Source organism: Gobio gobio (assembly GCF_949357685.1).
Source record: "Gobio gobio genome assembly, chromosome: 12".
Taxonomy (NCBI): Eukaryota; Metazoa; Chordata; class Actinopteri; order Cypriniformes; family Gobionidae; genus Gobio; species Gobio gobio.
The window spans coordinates 3,661,534-3,680,905 of record NC_137105.1 but is presented as its reverse complement, the minus strand read 5'-3'; the positions used below and the strand labels follow the sequence as shown (position 1 = coordinate 3,680,905).

The following is a 19,372-nucleotide window of genomic DNA, read 5'->3' as shown; positions in this document are numbered from 1 at the left end:
TACTTCTGTACTTTTACTTAAGTAAAAATCTATCTTTACAACTTTCACTTGTAATGGAGTAATATTTAACCAATAGTACTTTTACTTTAACTCAAGTAATGGAGTTGTGTACTTTGTCCACCTCTGCACACAACCATCTCACCAGCTCACCAGCTCACGCTGTAGCTGTCAATCACAGGCAGGAAGTTTTGAGGATATGCGATGGCGTAAGACAGGAAGGCCGCCAGTTCGCCCTCTCGAATGAGGTTGGTCTTTGACCCCAAAAGCTGACAGACGCGACCCAGCCATCCCTTCACCAGACAGATGAAATCCACAGGGCCGCCACCGCCACAGGGCTCCAGAGTCTGCCGTGACAAGACTTATATTAAAACAATCAAGAAAGAAAGCAAGAAATTTATCAAAAGTGTTACTAAAGACATTTATAATCAGTGTTGGGGGTAACGCATTATAAGTAACTTGAGTTACTTAATAATATTACTTTTTCCAAGTAACTAGTAACGCATTTTTTTTTTTAAAGTTATTTTTTCAAATTAATTTGACTGACAGCTCTCCTGCCCCATGTTGAGAAAAATAAGAGCAGAGGCGTGTGTGTGAACATGAGGGTTATTGTAGTTCTCAGTGTTGGGGAAAGTTACTTTGAAAAGTAATGCATTACAATATTGCGTTACTCCCTTAAAAAGTAACTAATTGAGTTACTTAGTTACTTTTTAGGAAAAGTAATGCGCTACGTTACTTTTGCTTTACTTTTTCTCACCTGGGCTGGGCTTGTTTTTGTTTTTGTTTATAACAAAAAAAGTATATTTTTGTGCAACGGTAAAGACTGTTCATACCAAAATGTTAATAATAAGCCCCAGGCTGAGGTAAAAATGCAGATTGACGCATGAACACTAGAGGGCGCAGCTCTGGATAATGTAGAAGAGGATGCAGGAGAAAAAAAAGTTTTACCAATAAAAACAAAAAATCGAGTAATTTTCATCATCAAAGGTCAGCAGCAAGACATTGGTAAATTAAATATAAAGGTAGATTATCCATAAAAATATTTGTTTTATTTAACATTTAATTATTGGAGGTTTGTACAGTACTCTGATTTTGCATTTGACTGATTTTAATCATTTTGAGGAGTTCAGAATCTTTATTGTGCAAGTGAGATAAATAAATGCTCACATTTAGTCTAGAACTACAATAACCCTCATGTTCACACACACACACACACACACACACACACACACACACACACACACACACACACACACACACACACACACACACACACACACACACACACACCTCTGACGGGGACAGAGAGCTGTCAGTCAAATTAATGTGAAAAAGTAACTCAGATATCTGGTTGTACATTTGAAAAGTAATGCGTTACTTTACTAGTTACTTGGAAAAAGTAATATTATTATGTAACACAAGTTACTTGTAATGCGTTACCCCCAACACTGGTATTTCAAGACTAAATGTGAGCATTTATTTATCTCACTTGCACAATAAAGATTCTGAACTCCTCAAAATGATTAAAATCAGTCAAATGCAAACTCAGAGTACTATGCAAACCTCCAATAATTAAATGTCAAATAAAACAACTATTTTTATGCATAATCTACCTTTATATTTAATTTACCAATGTCTTGCTGCTGACCTTTGATGATGAAAATTACTATATTTTTTTTATTGGTAAAACTTTTTTCTCCTGCATCCTATTCTCCCGTTATCCAGAGCTGCGCCCTCTAGTGTTCATGCGGGAATCTGCATTTTTTCCTCAGCCTGGGGCTTATTATTTACATTTTGGTATGAAGAGGTCTTTACCGTTGCACAAAAATATAACTTTTTTGTTATAAAACAAAAACAAGCCCAGCCCAGGTGAGAAAAAGTAACGCAAAAGTAACGTAACGCATTAATTTTCTTAAAAAGTAACTAAGTAACTCTATTAGTTACTTTTTAAGAGAGTAACGCAATATTGTAATGCATTACTTTTCAATGTAACTTTCCCCGACACTGATTATAATGTTATAAAAGATTTCTATCTCAAATAAATGCAAAGCAAATCCACATATGAGAATGATTTGTGAAGGATCATGTGACACTGAAGACTGGAGTAATGATGATAAATTCAGCTTTGATCACAGGAATAAATTACACTTTACTATATATATAATATATATATATTCACAATTTATTTTAAATTATAATAATATTTCACAATTTTGACTGTATTTTTGATCAAATAAATGCAGCCTTGGTGAGCAGAAGAGACTTTTTTTGACCGGTGATATTGATCACAAACACTGAAGTGTGGTGCGCACCTGTGGCCACACCTCCTCCAGGGAGGAAAAGGAAGTGACATAAGAGTGTGCCATGGTTCCCGCCACAGGAATGCCAAACAGACGCCCGGCCAGAGCATTACTAGTCAAATCAAAACCTGGAAAATCAAACATTAGTAGCAGTTCAGATGATGTTCAAGACCAAAAAAGTGTCATAAAAATACTTCAATGGACTCATCGTTAGGGTCGGTTACCGAACTCGGCACTTTTAAGGGCACTGCTTGAATTACGTCGGGTTTTCCGAGTACCAATTCACATTAAATCAATCAGTGCCTGAGAACGCATCTGGTGATGTAGACGAGTGTCTGTGAATATTAAACCGCAAAAAGACTATTTAAATATGAATCCTGCGGTTCTCTGTGCGAATGAATGCCATGTCCCTGTGTGTGTAATAATCAGAGTGTGTGTGTGTGTGTGTGTGTGTGTGTGCTGCTGCGTGTCCCTGTGTGTGTAATAATCAGAGTGTGTGTGTGTGTGTGTGTGTGCTGCTGCGTGTCCCTGTGTGTGTAATAATCAGAGTGTGTGTGTGTGTGTGTGTGTGTGTGTGTGCTGCTGCGTGTCCCTGTGTGTGTAATAATCAGAGTGTATGTGTGTGATTATTACACACAGGGACACGCAGCAGCACACACACACACACACACACACACTCTGATTATTACACACACAGGGACACGCAGCAGCACACACACACACACACACACACACTGATTATTACACACACAGGGACACGCAGCAGCACACACACACACAAACTCTGATTATTACACACACAGAGACACGCAGCAGCACACACACACACACACACTCTGATTATTACACACACAGGGACACGCAGCAGTACACACACACACAAACTCTGATTATTACACACAGGGACACACAGCAGTACACACAGAGTGTGTGTGTGTGCTGCGTGTCCCTGTGTGTGTAATAATCAGTGTGTGTGTACTAATCAGTGTGTGTGTGCTGCCCTGTGTGTGTGTGTGCGCTGCCCTGTATGTGTAATGAGTGTGTGTGTGTGCTGCCCTGTGTGTCCCTGTGTGTGTAATAATCAGTGTGTGTGTACTAATCAGTGTGTGTGTGCTGCCCTGTGTGTGTGTGTGCGCTGCCCTGTATGTGTAATGAGTGTGTGTGTGTGCTGCCCTGTGTGTCCCTGTGTGTGTAATAATCAGTGTGTGTGTACTAATCAGTGTGTGTGTGCTGCCCTGTGTGTGTGTGTGCGCTGCCCTGTATGTGTAATGAGTGTGTGTGTGTGCTGCCCTGTGTGTCCCTGTGTGTGTAATAATCAGTGTGTGTGTACTAATCAGTGTGTGTGTGCTGCCCTGTGTGTGTGTGTGCGCTGCCCTGTATGTGTAATGTGTGTGTGTGTGCTGCCCTGTGTGTCCCTGTGTGTGTAATAATCAGAGTGTGAGTGTGTTGTGCTCCTCCTATAGGCTCATATCACTAACACACCCTTTAAATAACACAAATACTGCACTATTGACTTTAGAGCAGGTGTGTGTGTGTGTGTGTGTGTGTGTGTGTGTGACTTTAGAGCAGGTGTGTGTTGATCAATGGTCAGTGTTTTCAGTTCCTCCAATAGCAGCTCCAGCAATGCTCCTGATCACACCTGGTGTTCAGACCAGACGCCCAATGGCTGAACAGATGAGCAGATAATTTGATATTTAAACAACGAGGACATGAGAACTGCGTCCGGCTGAAACTAGCAGAACACACTTGTGTCGCGCTTGGCGTGTCATTGCGCCGGGTGTGTGATAGGACCCTCAGTGTGTTTTTGCATCACTTACCACCGATGTAAGTGTATCGGGAGGCGGTCAGGCCTCCATCCGGACCCTGAGCTCTTCTGAGTCCCATCTCCATTAATCTGCGTCTGGGACCTGCAGCCAAACGGAAACGAGCAGCATTGCTACACACCAGACTGAGAGGAGAGAGAGTTCAGAAGCAAACATTCGTTAAGCGACACAAACTTTAGATTCCACTTTACAACGATATCGCAACCTTTTTAAAGGGGTCCTATAATGCCCCTGTTTACAAGATGTAAAATAAGTCTCTGATTGTGTATGTGAAGCTTTATCTCAAAATATCCCACAGATCATGTTTTATAGCATGTTAAAATTGTCATTTTTGAGGGCGCGCAAAAACGTGCTGTTTTTGTGTGTGTCCCTTTAAAGGGATAGTTCACCCAAAAATGAAAATTAGCCCATGATTTACTCACCCTCAAGTCATCCGAGGTGTGTGTGACATTCTTCTTTCAGACTAATATAATCAGAGTTATATTAAAGGGATAGTTCACCCAAAAACGAAAATGTGATGTTTTTCTGCTTCCCCCTAAGGCATCCAAGATGTAAGTGTGTTTGTTTCTTCAGTAGAACACAAATGAAGATTTTTAACTCCAACCGTTGCTGTGTGTCACTCATATAATGCTTGTCAATGGGGTCGAATTCTATTAGAGTAAAAAAAAACATGGACAGAAAACTTCAAATTAAACCCCGCGGCTCGTGACGACACATCGATGTCTTAAGACACGAAACGATCGGTTTCTGAGAGAAACCCAACGGTATTTATGCAAATATATCATATATATACATAGATGCCTCATTAGTGCCTGCGTGGATCATGGCGTGGATCGCTAAAATGAGGAATCTACGTATATATATCTATGACCCGGCCAGAATTTTGACCTCACCTACAGGAAGTGATGTCAGTCTGCAGAGCTGAAGCGTTCGTCTGATATGAGGTCATATATTTGCATAAATACCGTTGGGTTTCTCTCAGAAACCGATCGTTTCGTGTCTTAAGACATCGATGTGTCGTCACAAGCCGCAGGGTTTAATTTGAAGTTTTCTGTCCATGTTTTTTTTACTCTAATAGAATTAGACCCCATTGACAAGCATTATATGAGTTACACACAGCAACGGTTGGAGTTAAAAATCTTCATTTGTGTTCTACTGAAGAAACAAACACACCTACATCTTGGATGCCTTAGGGGTGAGCAGATCAACATCACATTTTCGTTTTTGGGTGAACTATCCCTTTAAAAAATTTCTGGCTAATCCAAGCATTATAATGGCAGTAATAGTTGCTCTGTTTTTGAGGTCCATAAAAAGTGCATCTGTCCGTCATATAACTGCTCCACACGGCTCTGGGGTGTTAATAAACGCCTTCTGAAGCGAATCGATGCGTTTGTTTAAGAAAAATATCCATATTTAGGGCCCAAGCCCTGAAAGGGCGCAGAGCCCTATTGTTCTTCCTCTGTTTCTTATTAGGGCCCAAGCCCTGAAAGGGCGCAGAGCCCTATTGTTCCCCTAAGGATTATTCTTTGTTTTTTTTGTTTTTTTTTTTTTTTTTTTTTTTTTCGACTTCTCGGGTACTTTTGGGGCACTTAACATGCTCGAAAACTCTTGAAACTTCGCACAGGCGTCGGAATGCGCGGCCATCAGAGCCGGGCTGAAGCTGGTACCCGGGCGTGGCAGGGGGGCTCGACAGCGCCCCCTAAAGTGGGGTCTGAAAACTTGGTCCATATATCAAACACACTTGCACGTACATGTATGAAACTCGGTACACATATAGACCTCATCAGGCCGAACAACTTTCGTGCTCTAAGTTATGCGTCAGCCCTACAGGAAGTGAGCTATTATGGGTTGTTCGGAAAACGCATGCTCTGGAATTTAATATACTCCTCCGAGGCCATTGTTTCGATCATTGCCAAACTCGGTCAGCATGAAGAGAACATATCCAGGATGCTAAATTGCGAGCGGATTTTTGATATCTCAAATGGTTTGGCCGTGGCGAAGCAACGAATTTATGGCGAGAAAAGGGAAACAGGAAGTGTGTTATAACGTCAGCAAACATTGACTGATTTGGATGAAACTTCAGCTGTGTGTTCGTTGTAAGAGGCCGATCACATGGATATGACTTTTGTGAGTCAAAGTTATAGCGCCACCAACTGGCAGCAGGAAGTGTGTCACTTTCAAAAATGCTTTGAATCACCATCTTATTTTCACCCCATTTTCTTCAAACTTCATCAGTATAATGTGAAAACATGACAGATAGAGACGTATGAAATGGATTCCTGAAATTTCAAATACTGTTGCCATGGCAACGTGTCAAAGTTTAATAATCTTTTGGCTGTTTTGAGGCTCTTAGCATGCTTGAAATTGCTTGAAACTGCTTGAAACTCAACACACACATCAGAGATGTCAGTCAGTACACATTGGCAAAGCATCAGAAATGGACGGGGATGAGGGCCTCTCTAGCGCCACCTTTTGACAAAAGTGGGGGGGTTAGTTTTATCTTCAGTCACCAAACTCGGTACATATATTGTTCTCTTCGAGCCGGACAACTTTCTAATTTACAGTCATTAGCTCCGACCAACAGGAAGTCAGATATTTTGGTTTGAAGGTGAATATTTATGTAATTCAGGGTCTGAGTTTTTACGTTCTCCTCGTAGGCGATTTATTCAATCTCCACCAAACTCGGTCAACATGAAACAAAGATACGGAAGATGCTAAAATGCGAACGAATATTGGATATCTCAAACGGTGTTGCCATGGCGAGGGATTAAATAAGGACAAAAAAAGGGGAACAGAAATTGTCTCATATCTTGTAAAATAATATTTTGATTTAAATTAAATTAAGATTGTATGTTTGGTAATTGAACTTAGATTAATTTAAAATGACTATACTATTTTTCAGATGAATATATATATTTATTTTAAATATTTTTTTAAATAATCAATTCTGTATCTGTCTGTGCTGCTCTCCCCTCAATGAACACAAGATGGCAGCATTGTATTAGTTTTGAAGCAGGATTAAAAAAAACTTGTTTCTCTCTCTCTCTCTCTCTCTCTCTCTCTCTCTCTCTCTCTCTCTCTCTCTCTCTCTCTTGTTTATGTGATTTATGAGGACACAAATTTGTATAATGACATGGGTATTACACTGGTATTACAACGTGTATGTGTGTGTGTTTAAAAACATACTAAAACAATGTTTTATTAAAATGTAACCAAATAGCTTTAAAATAATCATACTATTTTTCAGATCAATATATTTATTTTATTTAATATATTTCTTCTGAATATTTATTCTCTGTCTGCCCTCCCCTCACTAAAGGGTGGCAGTGTTGTGTTATTTTTTAAACTCTCTTTCTGTGTGTGTGTGTGTGTGTGTGTGTGTGTGTGTGTGTGTGTGTGTGTGTGTGTGTGTGTGTGTGTGTGTGTGTGTGTGTGTGTGTGTGTGTGTGTGTGTGTGTGTGTGTGCAGGCCCGTCGCGACAAGGCAGGCAAACCAAGCAATTGCTTGGGGCCCCGAGCTGGCCTGGGGCCCCAAGACAGCGACAGGTTAAGAATAAAATGAAACGACAAACTGTGTGAGCGCCCCATTGATAGTCAATGCAGTAAAGTGCAATGACACTGTTATCGGGATCCCCCTTAAGGGGCCCCTCTCAGAAGTCGCTGACAGCAGCCAGACAACCACGCGATCTCTGCTGCGGCAAAATACAAAATCTTCGGATTTTAAGCGGAATTTTATGCTTCAGGAAGCCAGAAAAGAAAAAAGAGAAAGGAAGAGGAGGATAAGAAAAAACAAGATAGTGGTATGTGATAAATTACACTGGATAAAATAGCTCTACTTGTCTTGTACAAAAAAAGTGTAAGTTTGCAGCAGGTAGGCTAGCAAAAATATGTTAATGTTAGCTATCGTTACCTGCCTGATGGCAAATGCTGCTTGTAACGAACAGTTAGTGCAACTTTTTTTTCGAAAAGACGGAATGACATGAGATTGCTATAGCTTTGTAATAGGTTTTGATGAAAGTGGCATAGCATGCTCTACTAACTATTATTTATGCTATGCATAAATAACCTGGAATAGTTAATATAGCATGCTATATTAACAATTATTATAAACATTATTTAACCAGAAAGAGGCAGAGGAACATGATTTTTTTCATAGCTTATCTTAATGTGCTAGTGTCGGGATATATATGGTAGTGACAGTTTATGCAAATATGACATTATTTTTATGAGTTACCAATAGATCTTGAACAATTACTTTATTCTGTGGCAATTTTTACACTATTACATTTTGAAGTACAGTATCAGGACAACCCACATGTTTGACTGGTACTGTTTACATGTTTTACTGGTACTGCCCACGTTTTACTGGTACTGTTTATTAACTATTTAACAAGGTATTATAGTCATCGGTTGCAACTTTACAATAACCATCCAGATAATGTTTATAGACAGTTTACAAAACAACTAGTAACCCTTAAGTATTCCCAAAGTGTTAGGAATATCTGGTCCGTCTATCTATGTAAAAGTAATGTTTATAGATGTTTAAAAAATGGTTACTTAAAGGTTTAAAAAAAAAAATTAATGATACAGTGGTGTTTTTTGCAAATGTTTTCAAATTTTATGCACAGTATATGCAACAACAGTATTTGCACTGTAAACCTTTTTATTAATATAAAGTGTGGGTGAACTTAAACTGTATGGCTATGCTGCGGTATGCTGTGTGTGTGTGTGTGTGTGTGTGTGTGTGTGTGTGTGTGTGTGTGTGTGTGTGTGTGTGTGTGTGTGTGTGTGTGTGTGTGTGTGTGTGTGTCAGTGTCCTATCTGTGTGGATGCGTCTCATGTCAGCTAATCAAGGGACACTGACACACACACACACACACACACACACACACACACACACACACACACTCGACGCATAGATAGACTTGCGTCAGTTTCCTGCTCACATCGAGTTCTCTTTTGCTCTTGAACAAACCATAACACAGAGGATTGTGAGTATTCTCATATTCGAGTCTTAAATTAGTTAAATAACGTCTTAAATGAACTTAAAGAGTTGTGAGGAAATGAGATGCGCGGGACAGCGCGTGAGATCCGCGGCTGTTCTTAAAGTGACAGGAGCACTGATGATGCCTGTCATTAATGTTCATCAAAGAACAACGGGAACAGAGAAAATTGTAGCTTTAATGATGATTCATCTATATTTCATTTATTATTTATGCAGTTAAGGAAGGTTTGATAACTATTACATTTCTGTATAACAGGGAAGGCCATGGGTAAATATAACATTTATTATTTTGGTGATTTAGGTAAAATGGTTTAAAAAAACACAGCAGAACCACAGCGCATCTGATATGACTGGCATAACGCTGGCGAAGTTAGGGACCGTCTGCAAAGTTACATACAACATTGAAACGTGTATAACGTTACCAAACTTCACTAGCATTTAAAGAGAATGACAGTCATAAAACTGACTGTAAAGTGTTCATCTAGGTGTCAGGTATGATGCACACATTTTGATATTTAATAAAATAAACTGTCAAATCATATGGAAATATGGATATGCATTATTTCACTTGGATACTGTTTGGGCTCTAACACAAAATATGCTAGATTTAAATGCATCATAGCTGAACACTGATGAGAATATTTCTTGAGAATATATTTACAGAGATAATATTAGAGATTATATTTACGACAAATTATTATTATTTATGCGTTATGCGTTGCTATTGACGACGGCCATTAAGTAAAGAAATCCCACAGAATCTAGCTTAAAAAAGTGCTTAGAGCTGCTTTAGTTATTTGTTGTTTGTTTAATTTCAAATATAAAACTTGTTGAAATGTTTTAAGTGTGTGCATCTGTTCTTTTTGAACACTTTCATCTTGTTTGAACAAAACCGTGATAATATTGATAACCGTGATAATTTGGGTCACTATAATCGTGATGTTAAATTTCCATACCGTTTCATAGTGGTGTCAACAATAATCGATTCAGCGATGCATCGCAATGCGGGGCATGCACGATTCAGCATCGATGCGGCAAAGTGCCATAATCGATTATGTCACCGTTTATTTTCTGGACTTGAGTTGGACAATAAAGTTGTGAAGTTTCAATTACTTCCAAGGTCATAACAACAACAATCAAGATGGCTGAGGCGGAGGGAGATGACCGTGATAGACGGGTAATTAAAAACGCACCCAAAGATTGGAAAGCGGACATCTGGGCACATTTCGGATTCTGACGCCGGCTTCACACCGCACGCGGAGCAGTGGGTATGGAGAGCCGGAGCACGCGCCCCCATTGTGGATTCACACGGGCAGCTTTTGTCTCGCGCAGATATTGCAAATACAGACAAATATTGTACATTATGTAACATTTTCCGGTCTTCTCCTCCGAGCCCCGTCTGTCTCGTGCTTTGATTTATGATGGGCAGCATATGCTGCAAATGCGACCGCGTTCCCCTCTGTCCCAATCAAACATGCATATAACTTGTTGTATATAAGTAGTTCACATGATAAATGTAAGTTAACATTAAAGTGAATATATGCTTTAATCATTTAAACAGGCTTTTGAAGTTTGGGCAAAAACTGCTGGCAGTGTTGTGTTTTTAATTTTTTTAACAGCTCTGGATGTCATATGGTGATTGTGAAACACACGGGACACTTCACTACATGATTTCATGGTGAAATTTGTTATATTCCATGTTAATCTGGTCAGTTTTGATCAAGAACAATCCACTGTGGCTTTAAATCAGCGTGAGCAGCGTGGCAAAAATAGACTCGGCGCCGAAACGATCGCGGCACTACTGCTTCTGCTCCTGCGATGCGCTGCCGCGCCGCCTCTGCGTGCGATGTGAATGCTCTAATCTGTTAACATGGGCGCCGAAAAAAATATGCGCTGCTTACGCCCTGCTAACGCGCCTGCCACACTAAAATCAAGCACGAGAATTGGCGAGTCGCTAGTGTCAACGTTACTGTGTGTGTTGGACTGAATATTTTTATTGGTGCCTGGGTGGTGGTTGTTGTTACAATAGTGTGACTGTAATTACGGATTAATATTTGCACAGGAGTTCATGAAGTGCCCTGTCTTAGAGCTTTTTACTGTGTGTAAAAAAAAAAACACTTATGTTCACTGCTGGAAAAAGTTAACTTAGTTGGTTATTATTGCTCTATATAATTTCAAATGGTTCTAAAGCAGAGAGACGAAAAACATTTCTCATTCAAAGCACTGAAAGCAGTGATTTATGTTTTCTTTTTCAGGTTTGAAAATGCCATATCCAATACCCTGTACCATTCTATTTTATTTTATTTAATGACATTTATGTCAAAGATACAGGAGAGTGATAATACACACATAGCAGCCAATACAATCTGTTGTTCAATATCTGACTGCTTGTATTCCCTCATGATGACTGATTAAAAATTTGCCTTGTTGTGTGCAGTAGAATTTTGATGCATCGCAATGCATCGTAGAATCGAATTGAATCGAATCGTTACCTGGTGAATCGTAATCGAATCGAATTGTGAGGGCAGTGCCAATGCACACCCCTACCGTTTCATCCCTACTTTAGTGTGAATAAGTAAAAAAGAACTACAAACACCTTGAATTAAATACTGGCCTTCTGGACTTACAAAATTTTGAGCAGGAAAATATAACTTTTATCTATTTTATCCTATGATATTAAAATTAATCTAAATTTAAATTACATCATGGGTGTGGCTTGTGGTGATAGTGGCACCAGTTGCTGCGGTAAATGTGGCACATTCGAGCGATTCTAAAATATTCTCCTGTTTAAATGCATATTGCCTGCCGTGCACAGTTAAGCTGATGCCACCGGCGTGGCGGTGCCACCGGCTTGGGCCCGTCATCGCTGCTCGCAGCTTTAATTATTATTATTTTATCGACTTCTCGGGCACTTTTGGGGCCCTTACCATGCTCAAAAACTCTTGAAACTTTGCACACACATCGGAATGCGCAGCCATCAGAGCCGGGCTGAAGCTGGTACCCGGGCGTGGCAGGGGGGCTCGACAGCGCCCCCTAAAGTGGTGTCTGAAAACTTGGTCTATATATCAAACACACTTGCACGTACATGTATGAAACTCGGTACACATATAGACCTCATCGGGCCAAACAACTTTCGTGCTCTAAGTTACGTGTCAGCCCAACAGGAAGTGAGCTAATATGGGTTGTTCTGAAAACACATGCTCTGGAATTTAATATACTCCTCCGAGGCCATTGTTTCAATCAGTGCCAAACTCGGTCAGCATGAAGTCAAGACACAGAGGATGCTAAATTGCGAACGGATTTTTGATATCTTAAACGGTTTGGCCGTGGCGAAGCAACGAATTTATGGCGAGAAAAGGTAAACAGGAAGTGTGTAATAACTTGTGCAAACATTGACTGATTTGGATGAAACTTCAGCTGTGTGTTCGTTGTAAGAGGCCGATCACATGGATATGACTTTTGTGAGTCAAAGTTATAGTGCCACCAACTGGCAGCAGGAAGTGTGTCACTTTCAAAAATGCTTTGAATCACCATCTTATTTTCACACGATTGACTTCAAACTTCATCAGTATAATGTGAAAACATGACAGATAGAGACATATGAATGAATTCCTGATATTTCAAATAATGCTGCCATGGCAACATGTCAAAGTTTAATAATGTTTTTGGCTGTTTGTGTGCCCTCCCCTCTATCACCAAAAGGGGGCAGTGTTGTATTATTTTTGAAACTCCCTTTCTCTCTCTCTCTCTCTCTCTCTCTCTCTCTCTCTCTGTGCTTGCTTATGTGATTTATGAGGACACAAATGTGTATGATGACATGGGTTTTGGTATTACAACGTAGTGGTTAATGTGGACATGAACTATGACACTATATCACTACAGGACTCATTTTCTAAATCACATTTGAGTTCCAATTCTTTTCACCTGACAGCCGTGATTTCATGTACTCATTCAGACAGAACTCTTTTTTAAAACAGAGTGTGAGTGTGTTTTCTATACATGTGCTTTACAGAAGGTCATGTGCTGTGTTTGCAAAGATCACTTTTGACACATTTGTCTTTAAATTCATTATTTACTGACATAGTTCAAATTTATTTTTAAAAAAAATTCACATTATTTTCTACAAGTGTCTGTTTATAAGTGTCTTTTTTTCACAGAAAGTTTTTGTTTGAACGTGAATATTTGTATAATTCAGGGTCTGAGTTTTTACGTTCTCCTCGTAGGTGATTTTATTCAATCTCCACCAAACTCGGTCAACGTGAAACGGAAGCTTAACGCATTAAAAATATTTAACGCAAATAACACAGCGTCCGTTTTTATATCCATTTTTGCTTAGCGTTACATGATCACGCTCCTATTCATGTACATGCTTCCAAGCGCGACAAGACACAAGAGAGCGCGCTGTATGCCAGTGTCCTGTCTGTGTGTGTGTTAGTGTCCTGTCTGTGTGTGTGTGTGTGTGTGTGTGTGTGTGTGTGTGTGTGTGTGTGTGTGTGTGTCCTGTCTGTGTGTGTGTGTGTGTGTGTGTGTGTGTGTGTATGTGTATGTGTGTGTGTCAGTGTCCTGTCTGTGTGGATGCGTCTCATGTCAGCTATTCAAGGGACACTGACACACACACACACACACACACTCGATGCATAGATAGACTCGCGTCAGTTTCCTGCTCACATCGAGTTCTCTTTTGCCTAGGGTTGCCAACTCTCACGCATTTGGCGTGACACTCACGCTTTCAGGCTCTGTCTCACGCTCTCACGCTGCCCAACTTAATCTCACGCCAAATTGCCAAACCTGCTTTTGATATTAAACAATGTCTAAGCTTTTACATTTTTTAAAGTTTTAATGCGAAATTCAAACAATAAATAGCGTTTTGGCGCTAATATGGCATAACAGTTAAAGCCAGAGTGTTGAAAAACCATACGGAGTTGCGACATGCTCTATCATCTCCCGGCGGCGCGCGCAGTCGTGCTTCACAGAAATCTCAATACTTCTAGCGCTGTGTCAATACATTTGAATGGCTTGATACACAACAGCTCCACTTTACAGGGGTTTGCAGCAAGTTTTGGTAAACAGTACAGCATAGTGTGCATTGATTATTACATCAACCATACAGGATCGTTTTATAATGGAGAGTAATGCAACAATGTTAACATTAATGTTAATGTTTTTTATTGTACTTAGCCTTCAGGTATTCCATACTAATTGGTCATACTCATACTAATTGATGGTCAAATGTGACCATACACCTTAACTATTTTTCAATTAAATAAATGTTCTATATTTTAGTTCAATAATATTTATTGAATATTTTGAGGAGATCTTTTGGTACTAAATACTAGTTGTGCAATATTTATTGTCAATAATGACCACTTAAAATATTTTTCTTCTAATATTTGTATTATTTATATTACAATTAGTATAGTAATAAGGTTAAATTAGAGAATTATTTTTCAAAGAGGCAAATTAGAGTCATTTTGTGGAGTCAGCCTGTCATTAATGTTCATCAAAGAACAACGGGAACAGAGAAAATTGTAGCTTTAATGATGATTCATCTATATTTCATTTATTATTTATACAGTTAAGGAAGGTTTGATAACTATTACATTTCTGTATAACAGGGAAGGCCATGGGTAAATATAACATTTATTATTTTCATTTATTATTTATTTATTCCATTTATTATCATTTATTATTACTATACTCTCCTTGAAGTTTACTTCCCGCTACTTTTTCCCTCTTCCTCCCAACCGTGCGGCTGCAACTGTCTTCTTCTTCTTCGATAGTAGCCTAAGCCAGTGTTTCCCAACCTTTTTTCAGTCATTTTATCATACGTTACGCTAGGGGTGTAACGGTACAGATTGCTCACGGTTCGGTTTGTATTACGGTTTAAGGTTCACCGTTTCGGTACGGTTCAGTATTTGCTATGTTCAGGGAAAAAAGGACTACTGTCAAATAAAACAAAAGAAAATAATAAGAACAAATCATTTAAATACAAGCAGCAGCACAAATAAATACTATTGAGCAAAGATACTAATAAAATAAACTATGCTTTTCAGGTTTTTCAGGTACGTCTAACATTAGTTTTCAGGTACAGAAATTGATCAAATGTAAAATAACATTGCATATATGACTGTATAAATTAAAGATTAATCCTATTAAACTTACAAACGTTATTCAATCAAGAGCAGTGAGTGATGCCCTTGTCTTTTGTTTGACATTAAACAGACAGCAGTAAAGGCTACTGCCCCTTTAAGACCTCGGATATGCGTTGTCTTTTCTGGACTGTATAAAGCTTACTTAAGCCATATACAGACTATGTCTGCTAGAATACTCATCAATATGTTGACATACTTTTTGCGTGAGTTTGTCCATTCAAGAGCAAGACTTGAAAGAGAACTCAATATTTGCGCGCTGAGAGACGTGTGCGCGCTCTCGGATGAGTGCACGGAAAATTTTCTCACAGTGCGCGCGACTTCTCATTCGCGTCTTCTGGCACTAAACCAGATAGTTGCGTGTTCTGAGTTAACACAATCAGAACGTAAAAATACGGGATATTTTACGGGAAAATACTAAAACGGGAAGACAGCGGGAAAAGAGCTAAAATACGTGAGAAACCCGGAAAAAACGGGAGGGTTGACAGCTATGGTGTGTGTGTGTGTGTGTGTGTGTGTGTGTGTGCGATATGTAGGCTTAGGGGTAGTGTAGGGGGATAGAATGTACAGTTTGTACAGTATACAAACCATTAAGTCTATGGAATGCCATCTGCCTGTCTTTCCCCTTCCCCCTCTCTATCTGTGTGTGTGTGTGTGTGTGTGTGTGTGTGTGTGGGGGGGGGGGGGGGGGGTCTCTCTCACCCTGTGAGTTTGTGTGTGTGCCTTTCTCTCAGTCCTTCCCCTCCCCCTCACTCTCACTCTATCATTGTGTGTGTGTGTGTGTGTGTGTGTGTGTGTGTGTGTGTGTGTGTGTGTGTGTGACTTTCTCTCTTGATCATAATTTAACCCTTTCATATAGGCTATCACAAATAACTATCACTTGAAATAAAAACGTCATGTGATGTGTTTGCCAAGATCACGTATGATGCACATGTCTTTAAATTAATTATTTACTGATATAATATAAATGTATTAAAACATAAATTTCACATGATTTTATAAAAGTGGCTATTTATAATAAACTTCCATAAAATGTAGACACGCATCTTACTCTTACCTGACACTGATATTAAAATCATCTTTGCAGTTTCTGTGATTTGGCTCCATTTATACATTTTTTATTAAAAAAATTTTATTGGACCACCCATATTGAAATGAAAGCATGTTTTATGGTGCATAAGATTGGTGCACAAACGGTAGCTAAGGTAGCTCAAAAACACATGAAGAGAAGTGTTAGAATAAAACAACATCAGCATTCGAATGGTATTCTGAACTCATTCCAATTTGACCTTTGACATAATCTGACATGAAATTCATATAAATTTAATTGATCTCATAGATGTGGCTGTTGTGGTTTGTGGTCATAGCAGCACCAACTGCTGCAGTTAATGTGGTGAATTCAGATGACTTTGACATAGTCCTTTTATGTTTTCCCATTTTAAATGCCTATTGCCTGCCGTGCACAGTTAAACTGATGCCACCGGGGTGGCGGTGCCACCGGCTTGGGCCCGTCATCGCTGCTCGCAGCTTTAATTAAAAATGTATTTCATTTTTTTCTATGGCTCTGCATCAGCCGCGCCATCACTTCCGGTGAATAAGGTCAAAATAGCGGCGCGATCATAGATATATACACAGATTCCTCATTAGTGCCTGTGTGGATCGGTCGAATGAGGCATCTACGTTTATATATCTTTGATCACGCCAGTATTTTGACCTTATTCGCCGGAAGTTATGGTGCTGGGAAAACTAGATGACATTCGTCTGATAAGAGGTAATAAAATAACAAATACTGTTGGGTTTCTCGCAGAAACTGATTGTTTCGTGTCTTAAGACATCAATGTGTCGCCACGAGCCGCATGGTTTAATATGGATTCGTATGTCTGTGTGTTTTTACTCATTGTTCTCATACTCTAAAATATCCCCATTGACATCATTATACGACTATCACACTGCAACGGTTGAGTTAAAAATCTTCATTTGTGTTCTACTGAAGAAACAAACACACTTACGTTTTGGATGCCCTGGGGGCGAGCAGAAAAACAAACATTTTGGTTTTGGGTGAACTATCCCTTTAAATGCAAATGAGCTGCTGCTCCCGCCTCCTTTCAGGAAGAGGGCGGAGTTTCAAGAGCTCATGTTAGCAGCTCTGATTACCTCACACACACAGAAAATGACAGAAACTCTTCAGCCTTTTATGATCAAATTGGAGTAGGACAATGATGGAGAGACTCAAGAAGAAGAGACAACATGTAGAATGAGAGAGGACGTTTCTGAAGGGATAGTTAATGATTTTCAAGTCATTGATTAGCATATCCTGTCATGATAATCTATAAAGCGATGCTGTGGGAACTGCTGTGAGATGAGCCAGAGAATATGAAGAGAGAACGGGGATAGTTTAGTTTAATTACGGTTATAACTGATGATGTCATCGTGCTTTATGACATGCTATTGCATTTGTGTTCGTACTGTATTAATAAATGTGAAAGACGGACGACAGCTTGAGCGACTCGACCTCAACAACTCTTCCTCTTCTCAACATGTTCCCAGGGGCGGGGTTTATGTCAATATTAGGGTTAGTGATGTCACTAACTCGTTGTAGTCCCTACCAGCCGTTTGTTGTAGTCCTTAAAGGGATAGTTCACCCAAAAATGAAAATTAGCCCATGATTTACTCACCCCCAAGTCATCCGAGGTGTGTATGACATTCTTCTTTCAGACGAATAAAATCTGAGTTATATTACAAAAGTCCAGGCTAATCCAAGCATTAGAATTGGATTTATAGTTGCTCTGTTTTTGAAGTCCATAAAAAGTGCATCTGTCCGTCATATAACTGCTCCACACGGCTCTGGGGTGTTAATAAACGCCTTCTGAAGCAAATCGACATGTTTGTGTTAGAAAAATATTCATATTAAAAACTTTATCACGTAAACTTTCGGCAGACCGTCTTCCGTGGAAAAGTGTTGAATGTTGACAGTGAAACTCGTGACGTCATGACGAGCCTATACCTGCTCATGTTAGTCTTTCCATCGGCAGGGGAACTTTCAACAATTTTTCCATAAATTGAACAGGGAAGGCGGTCGGCTGGAACTTTACTTGATAAAGTTTTAATTATGGATACACAAACGCGTCGATTCGCTTCAGAAGGCCTTTATTAACACACCAGAGCCGTGTGGAGCAGTTATATGACGGACAGATGCACTTTTTATGGACTTCAAAAACAGAGCAACTATAAATCCAATTCTAATGCTTGGATTAGCCTGGATTTGTGTAATATAACTCAGATTTTATTCATCTGAAAGAAGAATGTCATACACACCTCGGATGACTTGTAAATTATAGACTAGTAAATTATGGACTAATTTTCATTTTTGGGTGAACTATCCCTTTAAAAAGCAATTTCTGTAAAATGAAATATCTCCGTTTGCTTTGAACTTTGAGCGTTGTATCTTTGCAGGTGTTGTTTATGCTCAAACAGCGACACTACACACTCACTCCAGTCAGCATCAGCTCTTTTATAAGCATTGCAGAGTCTGAAACGGTTTGATAAAGGATTCAGTCTCTCTAAACCCCTCCTTTCCGAGAGCCTCCTCTGCTCTGATTGGCCGAGTCTGTTGTGATTGGTCTACTCTGCTCTGATTGGTCAGACGAAATGAGTGTCATTTACTAGAATGTTATAGTGTTTACCTGGCGTAGTTGACCAGGCAGAGCAGGCTGGTCTCCAGCAGCTGAACCACAGCCAGCGGCCCAGAGACTTCCAGCAGAGGAACCTGAAAACAGCAACAACTCAAGCTCTCGCAGCAGAAGAACAGATAACCTCTGACCTCTGAACCGCTCACATACTCGGGCGAAGACCACAGATCCCTCGGGTACTGCGGACACAGACACCGCGGAGCAGTCCAGCTCCTTCAGGTATGAGAAGAAAGCAGGATCAGTGTCCGCCGGGAGAACGGAGCGCAGATACTCCACATCTGAAACACACCGGATGATCAGATGATGCTGAGCTCATGGAGGAACTCGGGCATGAGACACCAACACACTGGACTGACTGGACTTTGCTCGCATTCATCATGTTGCAACTACTTGCTTGCAGATAACGCCGT

The 19,372-nt window shown here is 39.8% G+C and overlaps 1 protein-coding gene across 2 annotated transcripts in view; it reads right to left on the bottom strand.

The window, feature by feature from the left end:
- naprt (nicotinate phosphoribosyltransferase) overlaps nucleotides 1-19,372 on the bottom strand; it is a 39,584-nt gene that overhangs the window by 13,629 nt on the left and 6,583 nt on the right. For both annotated transcript variants that reach the window (XM_079831258.1, XM_079831257.1), the window contains exons 2-6: nucleotides 19,113-19,240; nucleotides 18,957-19,039; nucleotides 4,115-4,245; nucleotides 2,310-2,425; nucleotides 151-344 (exon numbers count right to left, since the gene is read on the bottom strand). In XM_079831258.1, the coding sequence (XP_079687384.1) occupies nucleotides 151-344; nucleotides 2,310-2,425; nucleotides 4,115-4,245; nucleotides 18,957-19,039; nucleotides 19,113-19,240 (652 nt within the window). The remainder of the gene's footprint in view (nucleotides 1-150; nucleotides 345-2,309; nucleotides 2,426-4,114; nucleotides 4,246-18,956; nucleotides 19,040-19,112; nucleotides 19,241-19,372) is intronic.